At 37.0% G+C, this 21,580-nt stretch overlaps 2 protein-coding genes across 20 annotated transcripts in view; both read right to left on the bottom strand.

Annotated features, from left to right (window-relative positions):
- Window positions 1–15,672, bottom strand: part of kdm2aa (lysine (K)-specific demethylase 2Aa) — a 28,878-nt gene extending 13,206 nt beyond the window's left edge. For 3 of the 18 annotated variants that reach the window (XM_079898489.1, XM_079898481.1, XM_079898483.1), the window contains exons 1-7: window positions 15,372–15,664; window positions 5,025–5,163; window positions 4,839–4,917; window positions 4,599–4,645; window positions 4,312–4,490; window positions 4,119–4,225; window positions 1,181–1,274 (exon numbers count right to left, since the gene is read on the bottom strand). In XM_079898489.1, coding sequence (XP_079754615.1) covers window positions 1,181–1,274; window positions 4,119–4,225; window positions 4,312–4,490; window positions 4,599–4,645; window positions 4,839–4,917; window positions 5,025–5,163; window positions 15,372–15,422 — 696 coding nt within the window. In that variant the 5' untranslated portion in view covers window positions 15,423–15,664. Of the gene's footprint in view, window positions 1–1,180; window positions 1,275–4,118; window positions 4,226–4,311; window positions 4,491–4,598; window positions 4,646–4,838; window positions 4,918–5,024; window positions 5,164–10,225; window positions 10,384–14,167; window positions 15,024–15,371 lie in introns of those variants that run through there. The other 15 variants (XM_079898477.1, XM_079898488.1, XM_079898487.1 and 12 more) reach the window with 9 other exon arrangements.
- Window positions 15,673–15,737: 65 nt separating this feature from the next.
- Window positions 15,738–21,068, bottom strand: stx3a (syntaxin 3a). 2 transcript variants are annotated; one of them, XM_079847466.1, is made up of 11 exons: window positions 20,675–21,068; window positions 20,004–20,078; window positions 19,817–19,916; window positions 19,629–19,703; window positions 19,458–19,528; window positions 19,263–19,371; window positions 19,077–19,150; window positions 17,610–17,744; window positions 17,358–17,468; window positions 16,900–16,985; window positions 15,738–16,828 (listed from the first exon to the last, which is right to left on the bottom strand). In XM_079847466.1, exons 1-10 carry the CDS (start codon window positions 20,702–20,704, stop codon window positions 16,908–16,910), a joined length of 858 nt encoding a protein of 285 aa, XP_079703592.1. In that variant the 5' UTR covers window positions 20,705–21,068; the 3' UTR covers window positions 15,738–16,828; window positions 16,900–16,907. The 2 variants fall into 2 exon arrangements, with proteins under 2 accessions (XP_079703592.1, XP_079703593.1); XM_079847467.1 differs by lacking the exons at window positions 15,738–16,828; window positions 16,900–16,985 and adding an exon at window positions 17,112–17,197 and having other exon boundaries at window positions 20,675–21,029.
- Between the last annotated feature and the right edge of the window lie 512 nt (window positions 21,069–21,580).

The following is a 21,580-nucleotide window of genomic DNA, read 5'->3' as shown; positions in this document are numbered from 1 at the left end:
TTAACAGACGCTTTTATCCAAAGCGACTTACAAATGAAGAGAGCAATAGAAGCAGTCAAATCAACAATAGGGCAACAATATGCAAATGTCGTGACCAGTCCCAGCTAGACCAGTGCAGCACACGTAGCAAGGATTTTTTAATTTAATAGATATAGATAAATATATGAAGAGTTCAGATGCAAAAGCCTCTAAGTGCCATCTGAAATTTTCTTCTAGAATGATCATTTTTATAAAGCTTGTATATTTAAGTTAAGTAATTTCACTTAAATAACAATTAATAGGTAATTTGCATTGCCATTTAAGTGAAATTATTGAACTTAAATATACAAGCTTGATAAAAATGATCATTCTATAAGAAAATTTCAGATGGCACTTAGAGGCTTTTGCATCTGAACTCTTCATATAGACACTTTTAATAGAAAGTGTTAGCATTATTGAGTCAAATGTTGGCGAAAGAGATGTGTCTTTAGCAGATTCTTGAAGATGGCGGCTCGGGTTGAGATAGGCAGGTCATTCCACCAGCTTGGAACAGTCAAGTTAAAGGTCTGTGAAAGTGATTTTGTTTCTAGTTTCAAGTTTTTTAGTTCAGGACCAATTAATTTGACTTCATATAAATTTAAATAATCTATAATCATATAAAACAGATACAACTTTTGATTTGAATAAATAGTAAAAGTTGAAATTAACATTAAGGTGAAAGTGTTTATCAATGTTAGTTCATGTTAACAAATGTAGTAAACTAATGTTAACAAACCTTATTGTAAGATTTTACCATTAATTATTTTATTCAGCAAGGATGCCTACATTTGAGCAAAAGTGACAAAAGACTTTCACACTGTTACAAAATGTTCTATTTCAAATAAATGCAGTTGAACTTTCTATTCATCAAAGAATCCTGAAAAAAATGTATCACTGTTTCCACATATATTAAGCAGCACAACTGTTTTCAATGATAATAATAGGAAATGTTTCTTGAGCAGCAAATCATCTTATTAGAATGATTTCTGAAGGATTATGTGACTGAAGACTATAGTAAATAAATTACATTTTATAATAGCAAACAGCTATTTTATTGAAATCAAATAAATGCAGCCTTAATGAGTATGAGACACTTCTTTCAAAAATATTTTAAAAATCTTACTGACCCCAAACTTTTAAACAGTAGTGTATGTTTTCTGACCTTGCAGCCCCGCAATATGTGGTACCACACAGATGTGCCTCCAAAGTCTATGTGGAAATCTGTGTAACAGCCCTGCACACTCATTAGGCAGTACCTGCACACAGAACATGCAAATTTGAAATAGGGGAAGAGGACTGTTTTGTTAAAATATAATAATGAACAAAGAGAGCTGTGTGAGAAATGGGACGTGAAGATAATTAGGATAGAAAATGGAACAACACAGAGGACTTATTTCCAGGTGAATATAGAATTACCTTCGTGTCTTTTTTATGCAATAAAACAAAATGGTTTTGAAAGAAAAAATGACTATATTGCAATTAAAAAATAGATTACAAATAAAAAGGCTTCTTAAATTTTTGCGGTGCTAGTAAATCTTTATTTTTCTTTGTGCAGTTTATCATCACACGCACAAATTTGCTATCTGTTCTGCTGTCATTCATTGCAAGTCTAATGGGTTTTCAATTTTCAATCATTCCAGTGGGCAGTATCTAAGCATCAGTCTCTCTCACTTGGTGCAATATTTTGGCCACACCCACTAACGGGTCCCACTGTGAGTCTGACATAGCAGGGTTGTATCAAGGAGAACAACAATTCATTGTCTGATGCCATAAACCATGTAAGAACAGTCTGAAGTGCATGTAGCAAGACAGCCAGTTAACTTTAAAAGATCTCTAGCTACCGGGATCGTTGTTGTTTACATTCACTGCAGGCTATTACTATGACAGTCTTTTTTATTCTTGACCTGTTTACTTTAGATTCCATATTGACCTCGATTTATGAAAGAAAAAAAAGAGTTACAGTAACAGTAATTTTATTCTGTCTGGAGTCTGGAGGGAACATCAAACATGCAAAACCAAACCACTGGTTGTTGTTATTTCAAAGGAAATAACAAGAACTACATATTCAATTGTATCTGCTCCATTTTATTTGATTATTTAGTCCAAAAGTGTGCACATTTTGAAAAAAAATAAATAGATGCATTCCTATATTTCCTTAATATTTATTTAAAAAGAAATGTAATATCTATTAATTTTCCACTAAATTACTAGCCTGGCAAGCCAGATCTACATCAAGATTTTAGATCTGGCAACTCACCATTGGCACGGCTCAATCCGAGGGGCGGGATAAACAGTTGTCTCTCAAAATCCCTCTGCACGCAATAGGATAGCGCTACAACCAATCAGAGCAACGAAGAAGGCTAGTTGGTATATTAAACTTTTGCCGTATCCAGTCGGAAAAACTCTGAACACATCTTCCTTTTTAAAAAATGAATTAACTGCCATTCTTTGCTCTTTTCTCAAAGAAAAGCTTAACTCCAAGTCCTCCAGAGTCGCGGCCAAAGCCGATTCGAAAGACCGCTGTTCTCCAGCAGCCGCCATTCTTTGTTTTCAAGTAGCAGGGAACCATCGCATCTCTGTCGTCATTATGTTAAGCCCGCCCCGCCTACTCTATACACGATGTGATTGGCCTGACCTGAGTTTAGTTTTTCCAGCTCGAAAGTCAACGGAGAGTTGCTAGACCACACTGGCTGCAAAATAAATTTTGCTGCCGCTAGAGTGCGTCTAGATTTCTAGGCTACTAAATTACTAGATCTGATGAGCGCTCACTCGCTCTGAATCTGTTCCGGGTCAAATGACTCCCAGATAGAGGATTCACTACTGATCTTCCACTCATATTACATGGTCATAGCATAACCCTTTTATGACAAAAATCCTGTAAACCTCTGTCTCTATACATAAACACCAGATAGAAACGTTTGTACAGATGAAACATGAAGCTAATATATCGACTATTACAAAAATGCATTGATTGTATTTTTTTTTCATGTGATTTGAGCTATTTTTATAAGAATAAATAATGCTTATATGAGAAATGCTGAAGGTCCAGTGTTATGTCTGGTCTTTGGTTTAATAGCCAGTACAAAAAGCTGTCATATATTTCGGCTCATTCTACCTCCACTTCAGATCACAATCGGACGTTATTGCAAAGCTCTAAAAACCTCTTAGATATTTTAAAGTGAGTTTTGTTGGGCCGATTGCTGCTAATTTTAACAATGCACCAGAAGCTTTGTTTTGTAGAAATACATTTAATAATGTGAGCAAATGTATATTAGGATCAAATGGACATGGCTGAGAAAGTCTGCGCCTACTGGGCAGAAAGTGCAATAGAGCAGCTGATTATACCGTCACCTGTGTAGAGTTCAAGAGCTCATAAAAACAGCTTGGTACAGTCAAATATAATAAAACTTTGGATTTTGTTAAGCCATTAGTGTGTCATCAGCCACTGCCATATTTAACGCTCCCTTGAACATGGCTGAGAAAGACTGCTGCGAAATGACTTGGCTTATTCAGCTGCATTATGTTAAGTTACATAAAAGGTCCATTAAATTGTTACTGTAAATGATCAAAATGTATTTTTCGTTAGAGCATTACAATGTGTTTTAAGACCCTGAGTTCTATCTAATGCACTCTGTGATGCCAGATGGCTGACATAATCCTGCTCTCACTCTCAGAGACAGACTCACAGCGGGACCGGAAAGTGGGTGTGGCCGAATTATTGCGCTAAACGAGAGAGACCAATAGAAACAGGTCTTTCATTCTGGTGCTTAGATACCGCCCACTGGAATCCAAAACTTTTCAACTCGCAAGCGAAGTTTTTAGACGTGAAAACAATGACAGCAGAACAGGGAGCAAATTTGTGCATGCGTGATGAAAACTGCAAAACGAAAAACAAAGATTTATTTGCACTGTAAAGAGTTTTGTTTTTTTAATTACATATTATTTTTGCTCTCAAACATTATGTTTGATTGCATTAAAAAAAGGCACAAAGGTAACTCCATAGGTGAACAGACCCTTTTTGTTTTAAAGCCTTCACAAGATGAAATGAGATCAAGCATGAATAAATATAAACTATACTGAAATATCAAAGAAATGCTCACTTCTGCACTTTGGGGTATTGCATCTCCATGATAGAGTTTGTGGCATCTCTTTGCCTTTCTTTTAAGTGCCTTGGCCACATGTTGTCCACCCAGTCAATCATGTCCACCTGTGACAACATGGAAAAAAAATTGCCTATCAAAGACTGGTCTAAATATTTGTGTTTTTGACACGTCTAAGCGTTAAGGTACCTACCGTGGTAGGTCTTTTGACGAGGCTCTCTAGTTTAGTGTGGCTAAATTCAAGGCTGATAACATTATAAAGCTTCTCTCTCTGAGAGGGAGGAGTCTCATAGTAGCGCCTCCACTGGGCCATTGACATCTCTGTGCCCTTTTGAGTAGACACATCCATCACGTCAATCATCCGCCGACTTCCTGTTAACAAAGATGAGCAGGGAGGAGAGGCTGAAGCATCCCAAAGCAGAACCACTGATTTATTCACCTTATCACCAAATTAATCATTTCCACCACAAAAACACTTACCTACAAACAACTTCACATCATTCACACTAAAGTCTGAATCCGGCATTCTGAAAAGGAAACATAGCAAATGTAGATTAGATTCAAATAAAGATCCTGAAATATGAGAAGGAAAAAGACACAAAACAGCAACAGTAAAAACAAACAGTCATAGGCCTATGAGACACTCAAAAGGGGTTTTTTTCAGTAAGAGAGTAAAGCAAATTACATGAAAAATTAGATTAAAAAAGGACAATCTCTTACTTAATGCCAAGTCCATCAGGTCTCTCAAAGATGATGGGGTCCCGGAGCCCATATCTCTGCACGTACTCATATGAGAGGTCTAAAAATTCAAATAAAAACAGGCAAATTTAAATTACACACCCCATAATGATGTATATCTCGAGTCCCGTATGAGTCCCGTAAGAACTGCAACTCTATATATATCACCTTTGCCCTCCATGCGTTTGACTCGGTCAGAGCTGAAGCGGCTGCTGTGCAGCTTCTCCTCCAGATCGAAAGTCCTCTTTCCATCGATTTCGTCGTCGGAAATGCCATCGTCTTGGTAACGCCGCCGCGTGCCAGACCGCTGTAAAACAAGAGAATCAAACAATGAAAAACCGTTGCCAGAACAACACTATTTCTCTGCATACATTAATAATTTCCCTCCAACAGTTGAAATATTGTATAATCACCACAGCATCAAATTGTTGGGCTATTTGAGCACACACCTACACTGGGCTGAGAGATGCACTTGCCCACAATCTCACACATACACATACATATACTACACTAAATAACTCACTTCCATCATGAGCACTAGCCCACACACAGCAACTATTAATACAATTTCATAAATCATGCTGATGCACAAGGATTCACTGTTGAGAGTCTTGGAGCAGAACTGCTGGTGTGGTTTCAGTGTATTTTTCCAATTGTTTTCAAAGCGAGCGCCGCGTTTTTTTTAAACGCCATGAGCGTAACGAGGCGATGAGCGTTTTTTCACGCTGAAGCCCTGAGCGTTGAAGAATGTTCAACTTTGGGTAAAACGCAGCGCTCATCACTGTCACTTTTTACCCAACCGTCCAATCACAGTGGAGGAGGGGCGGGACTAATAATAACACACCGACCAACCGCCACATTCTGCTTGTTCAACGTCAACAGATGACAAGCATAATAACGGAACAAAATAAATGTAAAAGAAGACCCAGAGAAAATAAGTTACATTGTAACGACATTTTAATATAGAATCAACACAAAATATGTGCAAAATGAGATACTAGTAACTCTTTCACGGATATTCCGTATCATAACAAGCAAAGCATCTCAAATGAAAAAAAATGCTGTGCTGGCAAAACGCTCTCAAGCGCCCATAGCTAGGCGTTTTCAACTGGCTAAAAACGCTTTAGTGGACACACGGCCTAAGGCCGATTATGAATGTAATTTTATATTTACGACTGATCATGCCAGTTGTGTTCAGTTGGCGTTTAAAATCTGCGCCAGTCATTGGAAACAGTCTGTAAGTGTGTTCAGTACAGTCTTAGCTATTCGTTAAGTGTGTCTTCGGCAGGTGAGTTGCAGTACAGTTCAGGAAGCTTCTTTAACAAGCTCTGTTCAAAAATGTATCCTTCACAGAGAAAGAAGTTGCATTTAGGATTGTATTTAAAACAAGAAGTGATGTTTTCAAAAATGTCACTGTAGCACAAATAAATGTAAGAGATGATTTCGGCAACATACACTAGCGTTCAAAAGTTTTGGGTTGGTGCAGTTTTGTTTTTGATGTTAATGCTCTCCAAGACAGGGAACTACACTGCGACCAAAATGGTCGCATATGCGACCTTTTGAAATGCCATTGCGACCAAAATTTTTAATGGGTCGCAAATGTATCACTGATTATTTTTGTACCTATGTTTTAGGCCATATGCTATGATTTACTATGAGCATTTATTAAAACAGAAATGTGTATTTTAAGAATACGTTTTATAACGTGCTCTGAGCATTCAACACATCAAGTTGGCTTCAGCCCCGCGACCGTAGATTAAAACGTACCATTGTATCTGCGCGACTCGCGAGCTCTCTCTCTCTCACACAAACGGACGCGCGCGCACACAGAGAGAAGATGATTGTAAAATGAAAATTGACGGGCTATAGTTTAAATTTTGTTCTTGCTTGTTTTTTTTCTGTCAAAATGTCGGAAAGCATATTGTATTATCCATCCGTGTTTTTAAAATTCGTTAAATGACGGACGTTTTACAACACAGCCCTCGTTATATGTCGGATTCGTCAAACTTAGCCTACTTGATATTATTTTTAGAATAAGTGATTCGTTATGCTATTATTGGACTCCTGTCTATTCATTGTCAACTGTTTTCTATAAATATGTTTGTATTGGCTAACATTTATGCAGCTAATGCGTGTCCTGTTTAAAATGTGCAATGTTCAAATGCAAAGACAGCACGTCACAAATAGAAGCTCTTTTCCCTGTGCTATTTAGTATCATATTTGGTTATTGGAATAATAAATTAAGTAGCCTATCTTTATTGTACACCTGTTTTTTTTGTTTTGTTTTTTTCCCTTTTTTTTTACTGTTTTCTAGGGGTTTCTTAATTTTAGACCAGCACACATTATATGCAATGCAATGCAATGCAATATAATGCATGTGTGTCCCATGTGTGACATATTTTGCACACAGGTAAAGGTGCCCAACATAAGTCATTTCTAAAGTAAAAAAAAAAAAAAAAAAAAAAAAAGGAAAATGTTTTGGAAAATTTCTCTTTATTTGATTATCAGTAAATTTGTTTTCTATACAGAGATATCGATATCGGTCATAACAGCAATATTAATATCGGTTATTATCGGTATCGGCCACAATTTTCACATCGGTGAAAGAACTTAAGAGTTCAGGAGTCTGCCCATCTGTGCCAACCATAGCATGTTGAAATCCATTTTGCACTTTATTGTGTACTGTATTTTCTATTGCAGTAAATCTATCCCAACCAATGTTAAAGAAAACAAAAACAAGAAGGCATGTGGTTTAAAAGATGGCAAGTAAAATAAAAAGCACATCTGTATGCAATACAGTTTCATTATTGTTCATTATTATCCAGAGCGGCTTACTATAAACAATTTGTGCGACCAAATCATGTTTTGCGCCAGTAACTGAAAAAGTTAGTAGCGCAAGTGCCACCAGTGGAAAAGGTTAGTGTAGTTCAATGCAAGACTTCATTTACTTGATCCAAAAATATAGTAAAATAGTGAATCAGTGTCACACGATCCTTCAGAAATCATTCTAATATGCTGATTTGGTTTTTCCGGGGCATCAACGGAATTGTGCAAGTGTGTTTGTTTGTTCCCGGCATTTTGGTAATGAATGTTGTCGGCCCAGTTCGACGCTGGATTTGCAGATCAATTGAAACTGAAAGATGGAGCGGTTCCAGCAATAAAAGTAAGTACCGCAGGCGGTAAGTAAAGCTGCAGCAAATGTCTGAGTTTTGTTGGCAATTGGCGTGCAAGTGCATAGAATTTAAACACGAACGTGTAGTGAATCAAAAGTTATCCAGTAATAATGCAATGATGTATTGTGTGTGTTTAAATACATTTGTTTAGCTGACCACCATAAGTGTCTATTTGTTTATTCTAAAACCACTCCGTGCTTGTGACTCTTTAGCTCCATCCACAGTAAGCCTTCCAGGAGCTTGACTGTTTTCGGAAAGAATCGGTACAGCTGTATCTGTCTTTTATAAATCTGAAAACCAAAACTATAGAATTAATGACTCTTCGGAGATATAAAAGATGCAATACTACTCTATAGGTACTAAAGATTAACATGAGATTGGCAAAAACTGTGTGTGTTATGTACCTTTTAAAGTATCTTTTCATTTTTAAAATCATTTCATATATCAACATTTTATTTTTAAAACATAAAAACATTATTTATGCATTTATGTCACATCTGAGCTGTATTAAACAGTCAGTGTAAATACATCTAAATCCACTTCAGATGCAGCTTCTGTTTCCTCTGCATTGCAAAGACGGATTTCATTTGATTGGTAACAGCCCTATAGAAGCTTATTGTTCTAACTGAATTTATTGATTAAATGTAATAATTTGACATAATAAATGATGCATAGGTTACATTTAATTAAGAAAAAATTCCCTTATAAATGGTAAAAAATGCAAAAAGAATGAAAAATTTAAACTAAAATTTTATTTCTGTCACTGAAGCGAACCAACCACCGCACAGAATATGAAGAATAACAAAAACTTCAGGAGTCAGCTGTCCACGGCAGTCCTAAACCTGCCAAAGTACCAGCACAATAAACACACGCAGCAAAATATCATCTGATTATCCTTACTGACAAAATCCCAGAAAATAGAGATATTATTTTTTTCGTCAATTTTGCACACCTCTAACATAAATCTTTACTTCTATTCTAAATAGAATCCTTTACATTCACTTTGGATACATTTAATGCATCCTTGCTATAATATTATTATATGTATAATATATAATATTAATTTCTTTTTTTTTTTTTTATCTTACTAACCCAAAACTTTTGAACAGTAGTTTGCCGTTTTAATGATGCTGTGATCACCAAGAGCAGGTGACTAACACATACAGGAGGCACACAATGAACAAAACAATAAGACCCTCCTCTGCTCGCCCTTGCCTCTGCCCTCAATGTCTCTATGGTGATGTGGAACCACTAGCCAATCACATGCTTCCTAAAGCCCTGTCATCACACCCTCTCAACGACAAGAGAGAAAAAAAGAGGGGCGTAGAAAAAAAAGAAAAAAAAAATTCTATGAAATGATTTTTAGCATGACTGTGCAACATCTTAGGAAATTTTCTCCAAACCATTCACATATCCTGATTGAACCATGTGCACCTCTATGAACATGCAATCAAAACCCTTTATATTAGCACACAAAGGTCCAATCACACCAGCCAATTATTGGTCTCATCTTTAAGGCACTGTATCAAGTTAAAAACAGTTCAACTTTTAAAACCGTGCCTCAGGACACGTGTTCTGTTCCAATACATCAAATGTGTCCTGTCTAGTTGCTTTTGAAAATTCCTGTCACAAACAATGTCGCCATGTACACAATGTTCCTATTCTAACCAATCAGATGGTGTGGTACTGCTAAAATGCACTGTAAACGATCACAATATTAAGAACAGACATTTTTAAAGATGCAGTTGTTATCAAGATCAATCAGTGCTGTCATTTCCGAGTACGTAGGCACTTGTGCCCATCCCTAGTCAATGATGCTGCAGTCTTCCCAAATTCCTGGGCCTGAGGGCAAACCCTGCCAATCTGTCACTCTCTTATGCTGTATCATTGCATCTTTCAATCTCTTCCATTCACAACAAAGATCTAAAAATATGAATTCACGGTGAAACAGTACAACCTGTACAGCAACGTGTCCCCACACTGGAGGGAGATGAAATCAATCAAGATGAAGTGGAGTATGAAAGGAGAGAAATGAAAAAAAAAAAAAAAAAAATGCAACTGATGGCAGGACTAAAACCTTCTCTGTGCCCTTCCACATGCAGCTTTCGATCGCCCTCTCTCCAAGCGAGGCCCTAGACCGCAGTGCGCTAGGAGGAAGCCCTTGTGGAGGGCAATGAGACACTACACACCTCGCACCTTCAGTGTCACATCTTCCTGCTGGCTTTTCCTCTTCCTGCCTCTCCGTCTCATCAACAACATCCCCCCGTCAACAAGCGTAAGGATCTCCTGTCCGTTCTCCATCCCTGCATTTCTTCCCTTCTTTCAAAATGGGAAAATCTGCTGTCTGTTCTCCTCTGTCATCCTTTCGCCTCTGCAGTGCCCCCGCCCACTCCTCCCCCCGTTTCCGCATGTCTGATCACATGGTCTGCTAAACCAATCTAATCATTCATCCTCCACTTCACCAGTCTCTACAAAAACAGCATGCACACAACAATCTCTCAAATCCTGCTCACTTCTCCATCCTGCTCTTCAGAGAACTACCGTGGGCAAATGTTACAACCAAACCACCAATATGATTTCAGACCATTTTAGAGATAAATTCTAACGCATTGATCGAGATCTTTTAATTTATGTGCAACAAATTCTCTAAAACCCAACCTTAAACAATAGCACCAACTGCAAATTAATAATTTTCTGTATGCACAAGTGTCAGGCTGCATCCGAAATCACATCCTTCCCTACTATATATTGGCTAGTAGGCAAAAACCAGTATGTGATAAAATAAGTATGTCCGAATTCACAGTACTCATAAAAGAGTAGGCGAAAAATACCTGGATGACCTACTTTCGGCTAGAATCTGAAGTGTGCATGCATTCGATGAACACTTTACTATCCCATGAGGCCACGGGAGGGGATTTGTGAATGGCAGTGAAGCGTTGGTAAGTCACATGAGAATGACAACATGGCGAATGTAGTACGTCCAGATTACATTCACACACTCATACTGTAAAGAACGCACTTTTTAGCAGTAAAATAAGTACCTACTCAAGAAAGTATGCGATTTTGGACACAGCCATTGTGTCAACGACTAACATTCAGAATCTTTACGACTGAGGTGTTGTTGGGGTAATCCAAAACATAAATGAATATTAAAAGTGTATGGCGCTAAAGCGACATGTCAGTTTGGATCAAGAGAATTAAACCATTTAATCGAAAATAAGATGGGGGGGGGGGGACTATATATAAGAACATAGACTTAATAAATTATTTATTGAATTTTGTGGTGTAGAAGATGGGGGGAAAAAAAAAATCACAAGTTTTACACAATCGTGATGATGCACTGCAAGCTGCTGGCATTCATAACTGGCAGGTTTCATCGCAAGTAAACTCCATAAGGACTTTAATGCATAATAATATAGTCTAGAGAATAAATGTATTTTAGGGCTGCAACTAACGATTATTTTGATAATCGATTAATCGGACGATTATTTTTTCGATTAATCGATTAATCGGATAGGGTTTTTTTTTTTATTCAATTTGATTTTTGTTTATAACTAAATAAAACCCTAAATCAGGGTATTTATGTGTAAAAGTGTACTTTAAAAAGTGCAAAAGCCACACATTGAGTTTTACTAATATAATCTTTAATTTTTACATTTTAAACCCCAAACACAAAAGTGTGTCCAGTTTTTAAACAGTAAAACTTCTTTAAATATCCAAAATATAAATAAACAAAACAAAATATTGAGTCGCGCTGCTCATATAAACTTCACATTATGAAATTAGGACACAAACATGTTTGTAATAAGATATTAAGCAGCAGATTTTGAATTCCAATGTAGAATGCGATCTGTTATTTCTTGATAACAGACCGCTGCGAAGTATAACACACCAGAAAAACAGAGCGTTGCTATGGACGCAGGATTCTAACCGTAGAGACGGAACGGACTATTTTCTTTAGCGGAAGCAATACAATCATTTTTAAATCAATAAACTCCTTTTTAAATCAATATTTTGTGTAAAATTATTGATTTATTTGGTGGGTAGCCATGTAATAAGCGGGATTATCCCTTACATAGTAGACAAATGCTATAAAAAGAGAGCGGAATGGAGCAGCTGACAACAGGCTTGATTAAAAGTACAGGAAAAATTATGTATTACTGCACAAGCATTCGCTGAAAACCACTGACTACTACAGTGACTAAAAAACAATATTTTACTGCTGCTGTTATTAACTGCCTTTATATTTAGTGCTTCACTTTGTAAACACCATTTAATTTAACCCATTTCTGCGGTAGCGCTATTTTAATCCATCACTTATGTTGCGAGCGACCTGATTGCGCAACCTGATGCTCGATACAAAATAGATCTAGTGTGACTGTCCCGAAGTTAGTAAACAAAGCTGTTTACACAGTAGCATTGAATTAAACTAGACTATACCATTTTCACATCTTCATATAATGAGAATATACAGTTTTTGCTTGCCGTGCTGATATTTCTCTCCGATTACTCTCTGCCATTTCGCGTGACTGCGTTGTCATGAAAGTGACGTCATCAGTAACGCTCCCCGTCACGTGAGCAGACCAACTAATCGACAATGACATTCGTTGACAACGATTTTCATAATCGATTATTATCGATTTTATCGATTAGTTGTTGCAGCCCTAATGTATTTAAAGGATTAGTTCACTTTTAAAAAAACTTTTGCTGATAATTTACTCACCCCCATGTCATCCAAGATGTCCATGTCTTTCTTTCTTCAGTCGAAAAGAAATTAAGGTTTTTGATGAAAACATGGATTTCCCCCCATATAATGGACTTCAATGGGACCCAAACGGTTCAAGGTCCAAATGACAGTTTCAGTGCAGCTTCAAAGGGCTTTAAACGATACCAGACGATGAATAAGGGTCTTATCTAGCGAAACGATCGGTCATTTAAAAAATAAATAAAAAAGTTTAAGTTTTATAAGCACAAATGCTCGCCTTGCTCTGTTCGTGACGTCACGTAAAACGCAATTACGTTGAAAAGGTCACGTTTGACGTGTTTACAAATGTGCGGAAGGAGGACCATATACACATATTCAAATGTATTTGTGTCAGTTTATCGTTTAAAATGGCCATTTCGTGTGCGTATCCTGGGTGCTTTAATATTAAAAAGCCTAAAAGAAAATTTTCTTCAGGACAGAAATTTTTCAAGCGTGACCTTTTCAACGTAATTGCGTATTACGTGACGTCACGAACGCGCATCACAGAACAGAGCAAGGCGAGCATTTGTCCTTATAAAACTTAAACTTTTTAATTTATTTTTGAAATAACCGATCGTTTCGCTAGATAAGACCCTTATTCATCGTCTGGTATCGTTTAAAGCCCTTTGAAGCTGCACTGAAACTGTCATTTGGACCTTGAACCGTTTGGGTCCCATTGAAGTCCATAATATGGGGAAAAATCCTGGAATGTTTTCATCAAAAACCTTAATTTCTTTTCGACTGAAGAAAGAAAGACATGGACATCTTGGATGACATGGGGGTGAGTAAATTATCAGCAAAAGTTTTTTTTAAAAGTGAACTAATCCTTTAACTTCTTGATGAGGCAAAGGGAATTTAGATATCTGCAAGATCTTCAACGAAATAGCCGTGTCAACTAGAAAATCTCTAGGTGTTTTTAATCACCATAATTTATTGCAAGTACGCTTTGTGAATTTACTCGGATTACTCTGATAATTTTACAGATTTTGTTATGTGAAAATGGAAATGTTTTCAGATCATGCACCTGTGATGGTCAGTGGTTGCTTGCACATTTGCTGGTCACGTGGACCTTCTGTCAGAAGCCAGCCACGAATTCAACATCTACTGTATTTATCCTTTCCAATGAAAGTGCAAAACTTGTCAAAGCTTTCAAGAAATCTTTAAATGACGTTATGACATCTGCTATGTCAAATTTTTTTAAACATCTGGACGCATTAAACCGGTACGGAGAACATAAAATGAAAATAAGTCTTCTTCAGTCACACCTTGCGCTGCAAACATTTCAACAGCAATGGAATTTATCAGCGAACTGCTCTCAATTCAGAAACTCCATTGCAGACTACCATCCAGAGCAAAACGTTTTATTTTCCAAGTGTCTACTGTGCTGTACTTACCAGTCGCTTGCTGTAACGCGGTTTGGGATCGTCCATTGTCAGGATAAAGACTCACGCGCAGCCCGCCAGCGAACGGGCAAGTCGCGAGCCAGCGAACGCGCCTCTGTCAGCTTATCCCGTCAGAATTAACCGCCACAAGTTCAACTGTTCTCGATGGACATTGGACACTTTATTAGTGTCTGTCTAATCGAAATATCGTCACTTTACATGGATACTGCCTAGATAAAAGAATCGCTGTTTTCGAATAGTTGAAAACTCGTCCGCAGCTTTTTTCACATAAAAACGGACCATCGCGCTACAAAATTCTTGTATTATATTTCACACCAAAAAGAATAAAAATCATGAAAGCTAGGTTGTCAAGCTAAGCGCTGCTGAGGGGAGAGTGAACGAGCATCAGCACCAGCTAACGTTAACCAGCCTACAAATATTACGCGAGTGGTAAAAAAAAAAAAAAAAAAAATACAAAGAGATAGTGGGTTTTGCTTATACATACGGCTTATATGTACAACGTATAATATTGCAGTCACCCATGAAGAGTGAGGCGAGAAATGAAGAGCGTATATTTATCGAGCAACATACGCTAACGTTAATCTCGGTTCAAGTTTAAAATAAAAACATTTCCACAAGACTTAAACTCAGGCTCACAGTGGGGAAAATCCAGCGGTCAAAATAGTCCTCGTGTACTGTTTACTAATAAAATGTGCACTCCGTCTAGACTCGTCTGGTAACTTTCATATTCTAACGTTAAGTGAAAGTAAGCCTTATTCAGACAGCTCCACTGTGTGAATTCACGACAAAGTTAATATAGTAGAATAGATCATTCGCCGCCATTTTCACATCGTCACAAAAACACCACGAAGTAAGCCCCGCCCGCTACAGACTTGGCATCCAATCACAGACACATGCGACGCCATCGATTTGACTCCCATTGGTTAATGCTGCTGTCACTTCACAGGGAGGCGGTACTAAGAGACAAATAATAGTACAAGAAACTAGACGAGCCATGCTCTCATTGGCTGGAGTTGCACGTCGATCAAAACAGCTACACAAAGATTGGCTTACATGTGCTGTAAGCTTCGCGTTGCCAACCAATCAAATGGAAAATATCAACACACTCATTCAGTTTTGGCAAAATGTCTGCAACCAAATTGTTTTTTTTTACATTTATTTCATAAGTGATTAGTTAAACATAGCTTTTAGGTACCTTAGCTCTTACGTGGCTTGGCGTCCCATCGCCGGCGGACGTCCAGTCCATGACTGCATATAAAGCTCTGGCTTGTGGCGTCTGGTGAAATAAATCTACATTTTCTTTCGAATTAGCCCAGTGTAACTTCACATAAGGTAATCACGAAGTCCTCGACATTCCTTCGAGTCCAATAAACTGTTTTGAAATACTCTGAATAATTGTACAAATTGAATTTTCATCCGTAATCGACCCCAGGTAACTCCGCATGGTAAAACTTTTCGTTTAACCCAATCGATCAGGAAGTAGTTGCTGATTGGTCAGCAGTCACCTAACGCGCAGCAACTCATTGGACTAAACATCTGTCGATAACCACAACGTCACAATCAACTCCAGAAAAGTTTATCACATAAATAAATATTACAAATCATTTATTGTTTTTAAGCCTTGATGAAAGAACGGATAACACAGATTTTTAGACACCTCGGTCTTTTAATCACGACTACTCAGTCTAGACAATAACTCAAGTCAGACTACTGTATAATTAAACTCAGGTGTCTCCAAAATATACAATACTACTATTATCACTTACATAAGAGAAAAATACCAGTGCTAAAAGTGCTACTCATCTGCATTAAATAAGTAAATGGTCAGTAACAACAGAACCACTCTCATTGAAAATCTCACAAATATTTTGACAAATACTAAATTAAAAACATGATTTAAACATGATCTAAAGTTTTTTTGTTGTTGTTTTTTTCCAGTAAGGACTAAGTGGGCACAAAATATTTGACATTGGTAGTGTAAAATGTTTCACCTGTCAGTTAAAAAAAATTGAGGCTTCAAAAACAAAACGTAACCTCTTATTTATCTTTTATCATCATACATGGGCTTTATCATAAATTCCCATAAAACAATTCAATAAATTAAAGGGTTGGTTTGCCCAAAAATGAAAAATGTGTCATTTACTCACCCTTGTGTTGTTCCAAACCTGTATGAATTTCTTTGAACACAAAAGAAGGAAGATATTTTGAAGAATGTTGGTAACAAGACAGTTGACTTCCATAGTAGGAAAAATACTATGGAAGTCATTGGCTACCATCAACTGTCTTGTTACCAACATTCTTCAAAATATCTTCTTCTTTTGTGCTCAACAGCAGAGAGAAATTCATACAGGTTTGGAACAACATGAGGGTGAGTAAATAATTACATTTTTGGGTGCACTGTCCCTTTAAAGCTATTTTTCATACCACAGCCCTAAAATTGACAGCTAGCTTTTACATCACATTATACTATGATGCCTCTAACAATGCAAGGCCAACTGATAAGACAGGAAGAATGTAAAAGACCAAATAAGATAAGCCAGCACGGGAAAACATGTTGTGTCAGTAGGGATGCTTATGTTTCACTGGCACTAAGACGCTTCTCTTGATTCTTGATAGAGACTCTGGACTTGGTAGATTAGACAACGTCTTCACCTGAAAAAGACAGGATGTTACTCACAAACAGTCAACATAGAGTTTATGAATTTAGCTTTATGAATGCTTACCTTGAAGCTTATGTCAGCCAGCTATACACCAGAGAACCACCGATGACCGCAAGAATTGTGCAACACAGCATGATCATCATCTTTTTCTACAAAGTTGGAAGTGAGTGGACAGTGACAGCATGATAATGATATAATAATAGCAGAGGAAAGCAGGGGAAAGGATGATTGGGAAGGAGAGAGTAGGAAGAGTAAGGAGAGTTTAGAAGGTGTAGCGAACAGACATATAGAGATGGGGATGAAACCGAAATATAGAGAGAAGGAAAACAGAAGAAACTCAAAGCATGATGAAAAATAAAACCTGTTAAACATTAAAAAAAATTGCTGCAAGAAACATAAAACACTATTTGAGAATCCTACAAATGGTAGTCTGCATTTTATAAATGAAAATAAACTATAAAGTGAAAGTGTTGTTTATTATATGACACAATTGTTTTACTCCTCATAATTTCCAAGCTCACCCTGCGTGCTTCCTGTTGGAACTTGGCAGCCTTTTTAGTGTCAGCCACAGCTCTTTCCACAAAACCCACGGACTGGTCCATGTTGCTCTCAATTCTGTCAATCATGGTTCCCTGTTGACAGATTAGAATAAAATGCTGAGGATATATAATAGGCCGGTGTTCAACCTGAATCAAACAGCAGCTGTAATCATAAGGCCTCCGAAATGGGGCTGTATCTCTGCTTTATTCTCCAGAAAAGACAAACACATGTACCTGATTCTCCACCAGCATTGCAATGTCCACGAACATGTCATGCAACTCTTTTATGCTGCTCTCCAGTCGCATAATATCTTTGTGTCGTGCCTCAATCTCACTTAGTGCCTGTTTTGATATTCCAGAGTCCATAATCTATAGAAAAGGAGAAAGTTGTTTAAATAATAAACACACACTAGTGTTCAAAAGTTTAGGATCGGTATGATTTTTTTATGTTTTTATTTAGTCTCTTATGCTCATCAAGGCAGCATTTATTTGAACAGAATACAGTAAAAAATGTAATATTGTGAAATATTATTACTATTTCTATATTTTAAAATGTAATTTATTCCTGTGATGGCAAAGTTGAATTTACAGCATCATTACTCCAGTCTTCAGTGTCACATGATCCTTCAGAAATCATCCTAATATGCTGATTTGGTGCTCAAGAAACATTTCTTATTATTTTAAATTTTGAAAACAGTTGTGCTGCTTAATGGTTTTTTGGAAACCGTAATATAGTTTTTCAGGATTATTTTATGAATGGAAAGTTCAAAAGAACAACATTTATTTGAAAAAGATATTTCTTGTAACAATGTAAAAGTCTTAACTGCCACTTTTGACCAATTTAAAGGGGTGGTTGATTATGATTTCACTTTTCTAACTTTAGTTAGTGTGTAATGTTGTTTGAGCATAACCAACATCTGCAAAGCTACAATGCTCAAAGTTCAAATCAAAGGGAGACATTTGCTTTTACAGAAATCACTTTTTTTAAGGACTACAACAAACGGCTGGTAGGGACTACACAAGCTTCCTCCCGGGTAAAACCCTAAAATTTACATAAACCCCGCCCCCGGGAACACGATTTATAGATTATCATGACAGAATATGCTAATCAGTGACTAGAAGATAACTACTCATAAGCTACATAAATTCATCAACTAACCATTCAGAAATGTTGTCTACATGTTGTCACCTCTTCTGGAGTCTCTCCATCTTTGTCTGACTCCGGTTTGAACATAAAAGGCTAAAAGTTTTTGAAATTTTCAGTGCATGTCTGTGTGAGTTAAAAGGACACAAGCTCTTGTAGCTCCACCCTTTGTGCCGGGAGCAGCAGCTCATTTGCATTTAAAGTGACAGACATAAAAACGGTGCGTTTTTGCTCACCCTCAAAAAGTGACAATTTTAACATGCTATATAAAATATCTGTGGGGTATTTTGAGCTAAAACTTCACATACACACTCTGGGGACATCAGAGATTTATTTTACATCTTGTGAAAAGGACATTATACCACCCCTTTAATGTGTACTTGCTGAATAAAAGTATTAATTTCTTTAAAAAAAAAAATATATATATATGAATTTACTGACCCCAACCTTTTAAACGGCAGTGTAAGACAAGTATCCTTTAGCTCAAAAACATACAGACAAGTTATGTTCTTTCAACAAAACATCACACAGAGAGAAGTATATAGAATAGTACTCACTCCTGCTGTGAATACTGCAGCGTTACCTCCTTCCAGCATTTCCTCCAGTTCGTCATCAGTAGTGACTTTGCCAGCTGTAAGACAGAAGCCAACATTAGCCTTAAACATGCATATAACATTGTGAATACTGATATTTTGTTTTAAATCAAACCCTAAATAAGATTGGTGTATCTGCTTGTCACTCACTGATCTCCAGCTGTCTTTGGATGCGCCCTTTGCTCTTCTCTTTAAACTCCATTTGAGCTTCATTGTATTTGGTCATCACCTCTACAAACTTCTTAGCAAGAATGGCATGCTAAAATGTAGGAGATAAACACTGTATGAATAAAAAAAACGAACTAGTTTAAATCCTTTTGGGCTTGTGGTAGAGCTAGTGGTTACCTGAGATTTCTTTATCCGTACATCTGCTGAAACCCTCTCCTCGGTGTTAGATGCCAAGTTCTGCTCAATGCCTGTCAAAAAAATCCAAATTTATAGACAAGAGTGCTGTAGCAAATTGTCCAATTATTGATATATTTTCATGAACAAGCAATGCAAGAGCTGAAAACTGACTTTTGAGTTTGTTGCGAGCATTGTTGGCCAGTTTCTTTATCTCATTAGTAACTGCCTCCAATTCGTCCTGCGTCTCTAGTTGAGAAATAAGATGAGAGATATTTAAAACCTGAACATGGTGGGGAGACGACAGAGAAAAATGATAAATATCTTAAAAATAAAGGTAAAAAAAAAATGATTAGACTAACTCTGGTCTGATGTAGGTGCAGAGAGGATGACAGAATACAGTCGCTTTATCTCGCCTATATTTTCATCAATCTTGTCTAAACTGCTGCGGATTTCCTCAATCTGTTGAACACATACAGAGAAATGACCCAATTGTGACCTTCAAATGTCCGCTTTCATTTTCTTACAATGTAGTTAATTCACATATACCTGAGTGAAGAACTCATCCATAAATTCTTTATTTTCCATTGGAATTTCCACATCATCGGGAGCTTGGTCCGACTTCTATTTTGACATACAGGAACAAAGCAGAAAGTTTATTAACTTGGCAGAAACAGTGTTTTCTCTGTGTAAAAACATATTAAACCAGTTTAAGATGGTCTTAACTGGTTTAAGCTGGTCTTCCAGGCTGGTCAAGTCAGATGGGAGACCAACTAAGATTAGCAAACTACATTAGTCTGGTTTAAGTTTTTTTTTTTTTTTTTCAGCAACCATTACTTGCTTTTGTTAGTAAATTTATAGATTAGAATCCATTGCAGTTTATGTTCAAAATTTAGAACATTACAAAATGTGATATTTTAAACAGATTTGGCACCTATGACAAGTCAGGATGATGTGGATGCTAGCGAATCTCAACTATCAATGTCAGACGCGTTTTAAATTAATCGTGATGGCAGTTAATACCCTTTTAAACTATGTGTATCATCATGAGTGTAATTACTGGCAGCTAGATAATCTACGCGTAATTAACCATAACTCTCCCTACAAAGACCCAGTTAGTCAATATTGAGCTCAGGACCTCCCAGGTAACGGTCAAACAGTAGCAATTCAGTCCCCAGGCCGCCGTTTGAAATCATAACTCATAAGAAAAATCCTCTTACCGATTTTAGTTGTTCCAGTCGATCCTTCATCTTCGGTTCAATGTAATATGAGACTTCAAATAGCTGTAATGGTCAATATAGAAGCTAAAAAATTCCAGCGACGCTGTTTTCAGACTGGACAACAAGTAAACATGTTAACTACAGCATGAATACTCCCAGTTAAGAGTTCCAATAGAGTCGTTAAGGATTATTGATTTAGACAAAAATATCCTATTTTAACTCAAAAATATTCTTTTTTTTATTGCAAAAAAACAAACAATATGGCAGTATAGCTTCTGTCTTGTAGTTGTCCTAAGTCTATCCTCTCAAAGCGGATTAGAGCAACAGTTGTATGCCGGGTAGCTAATCTTCCTCTGCTGAGGTGCTTCAGTTTCTCCATTACACAGAACGATGCAAACAGCGCTTGATCGCACGCAGACTGGAGGACTCGGGAGTGACACTTAAAAATAAAATGAAGGAGTTATCAATTCAAACATAAAAATGGAAATAAATGAATACTTTTTTAAACAAATTATTATACATAAACTGTTTAATTCGTGTTTTACACGAATAAATGTAGTTAAATAAATAAATAAAAAATGATTAAACAAAAACTTAATAAAACTATTTATTTCCATCCAACAGTCGAGGTGGGTTGGGGCAAATTGAGGGACTTTTGAAGTAGGCCTACTGAATGTCTGTATGGAGACATTTGGTAAATAAAGGCAAAAAGTGTCATTCAGGTTGAAGTGCCCACCGGGATAGAAAAACAAGCGCACACGTGTTACAACAATAGTTGTAACAAAGGCACACCATGTATCTGCTTTTGAAGTAGGCCTACTGAATGTCTGTATGGAGACATTTGGTAAATAAAGGCAAAAGAAAGTGTGGGTAAAATGAGCCTTATGCAGTCTCTGCATGGACCCA

The sequence above is a fragment of the Squalius cephalus genome (genome assembly GCF_949319135.1).
Source record: "Squalius cephalus genome assembly, chromosome: 2".
Lineage (NCBI taxonomy): Eukaryota > Metazoa > Chordata > Actinopteri > Cypriniformes > Leuciscidae > Squalius > Squalius cephalus.
This window is presented reverse-complemented; position numbering and strand designations above follow the sequence as displayed.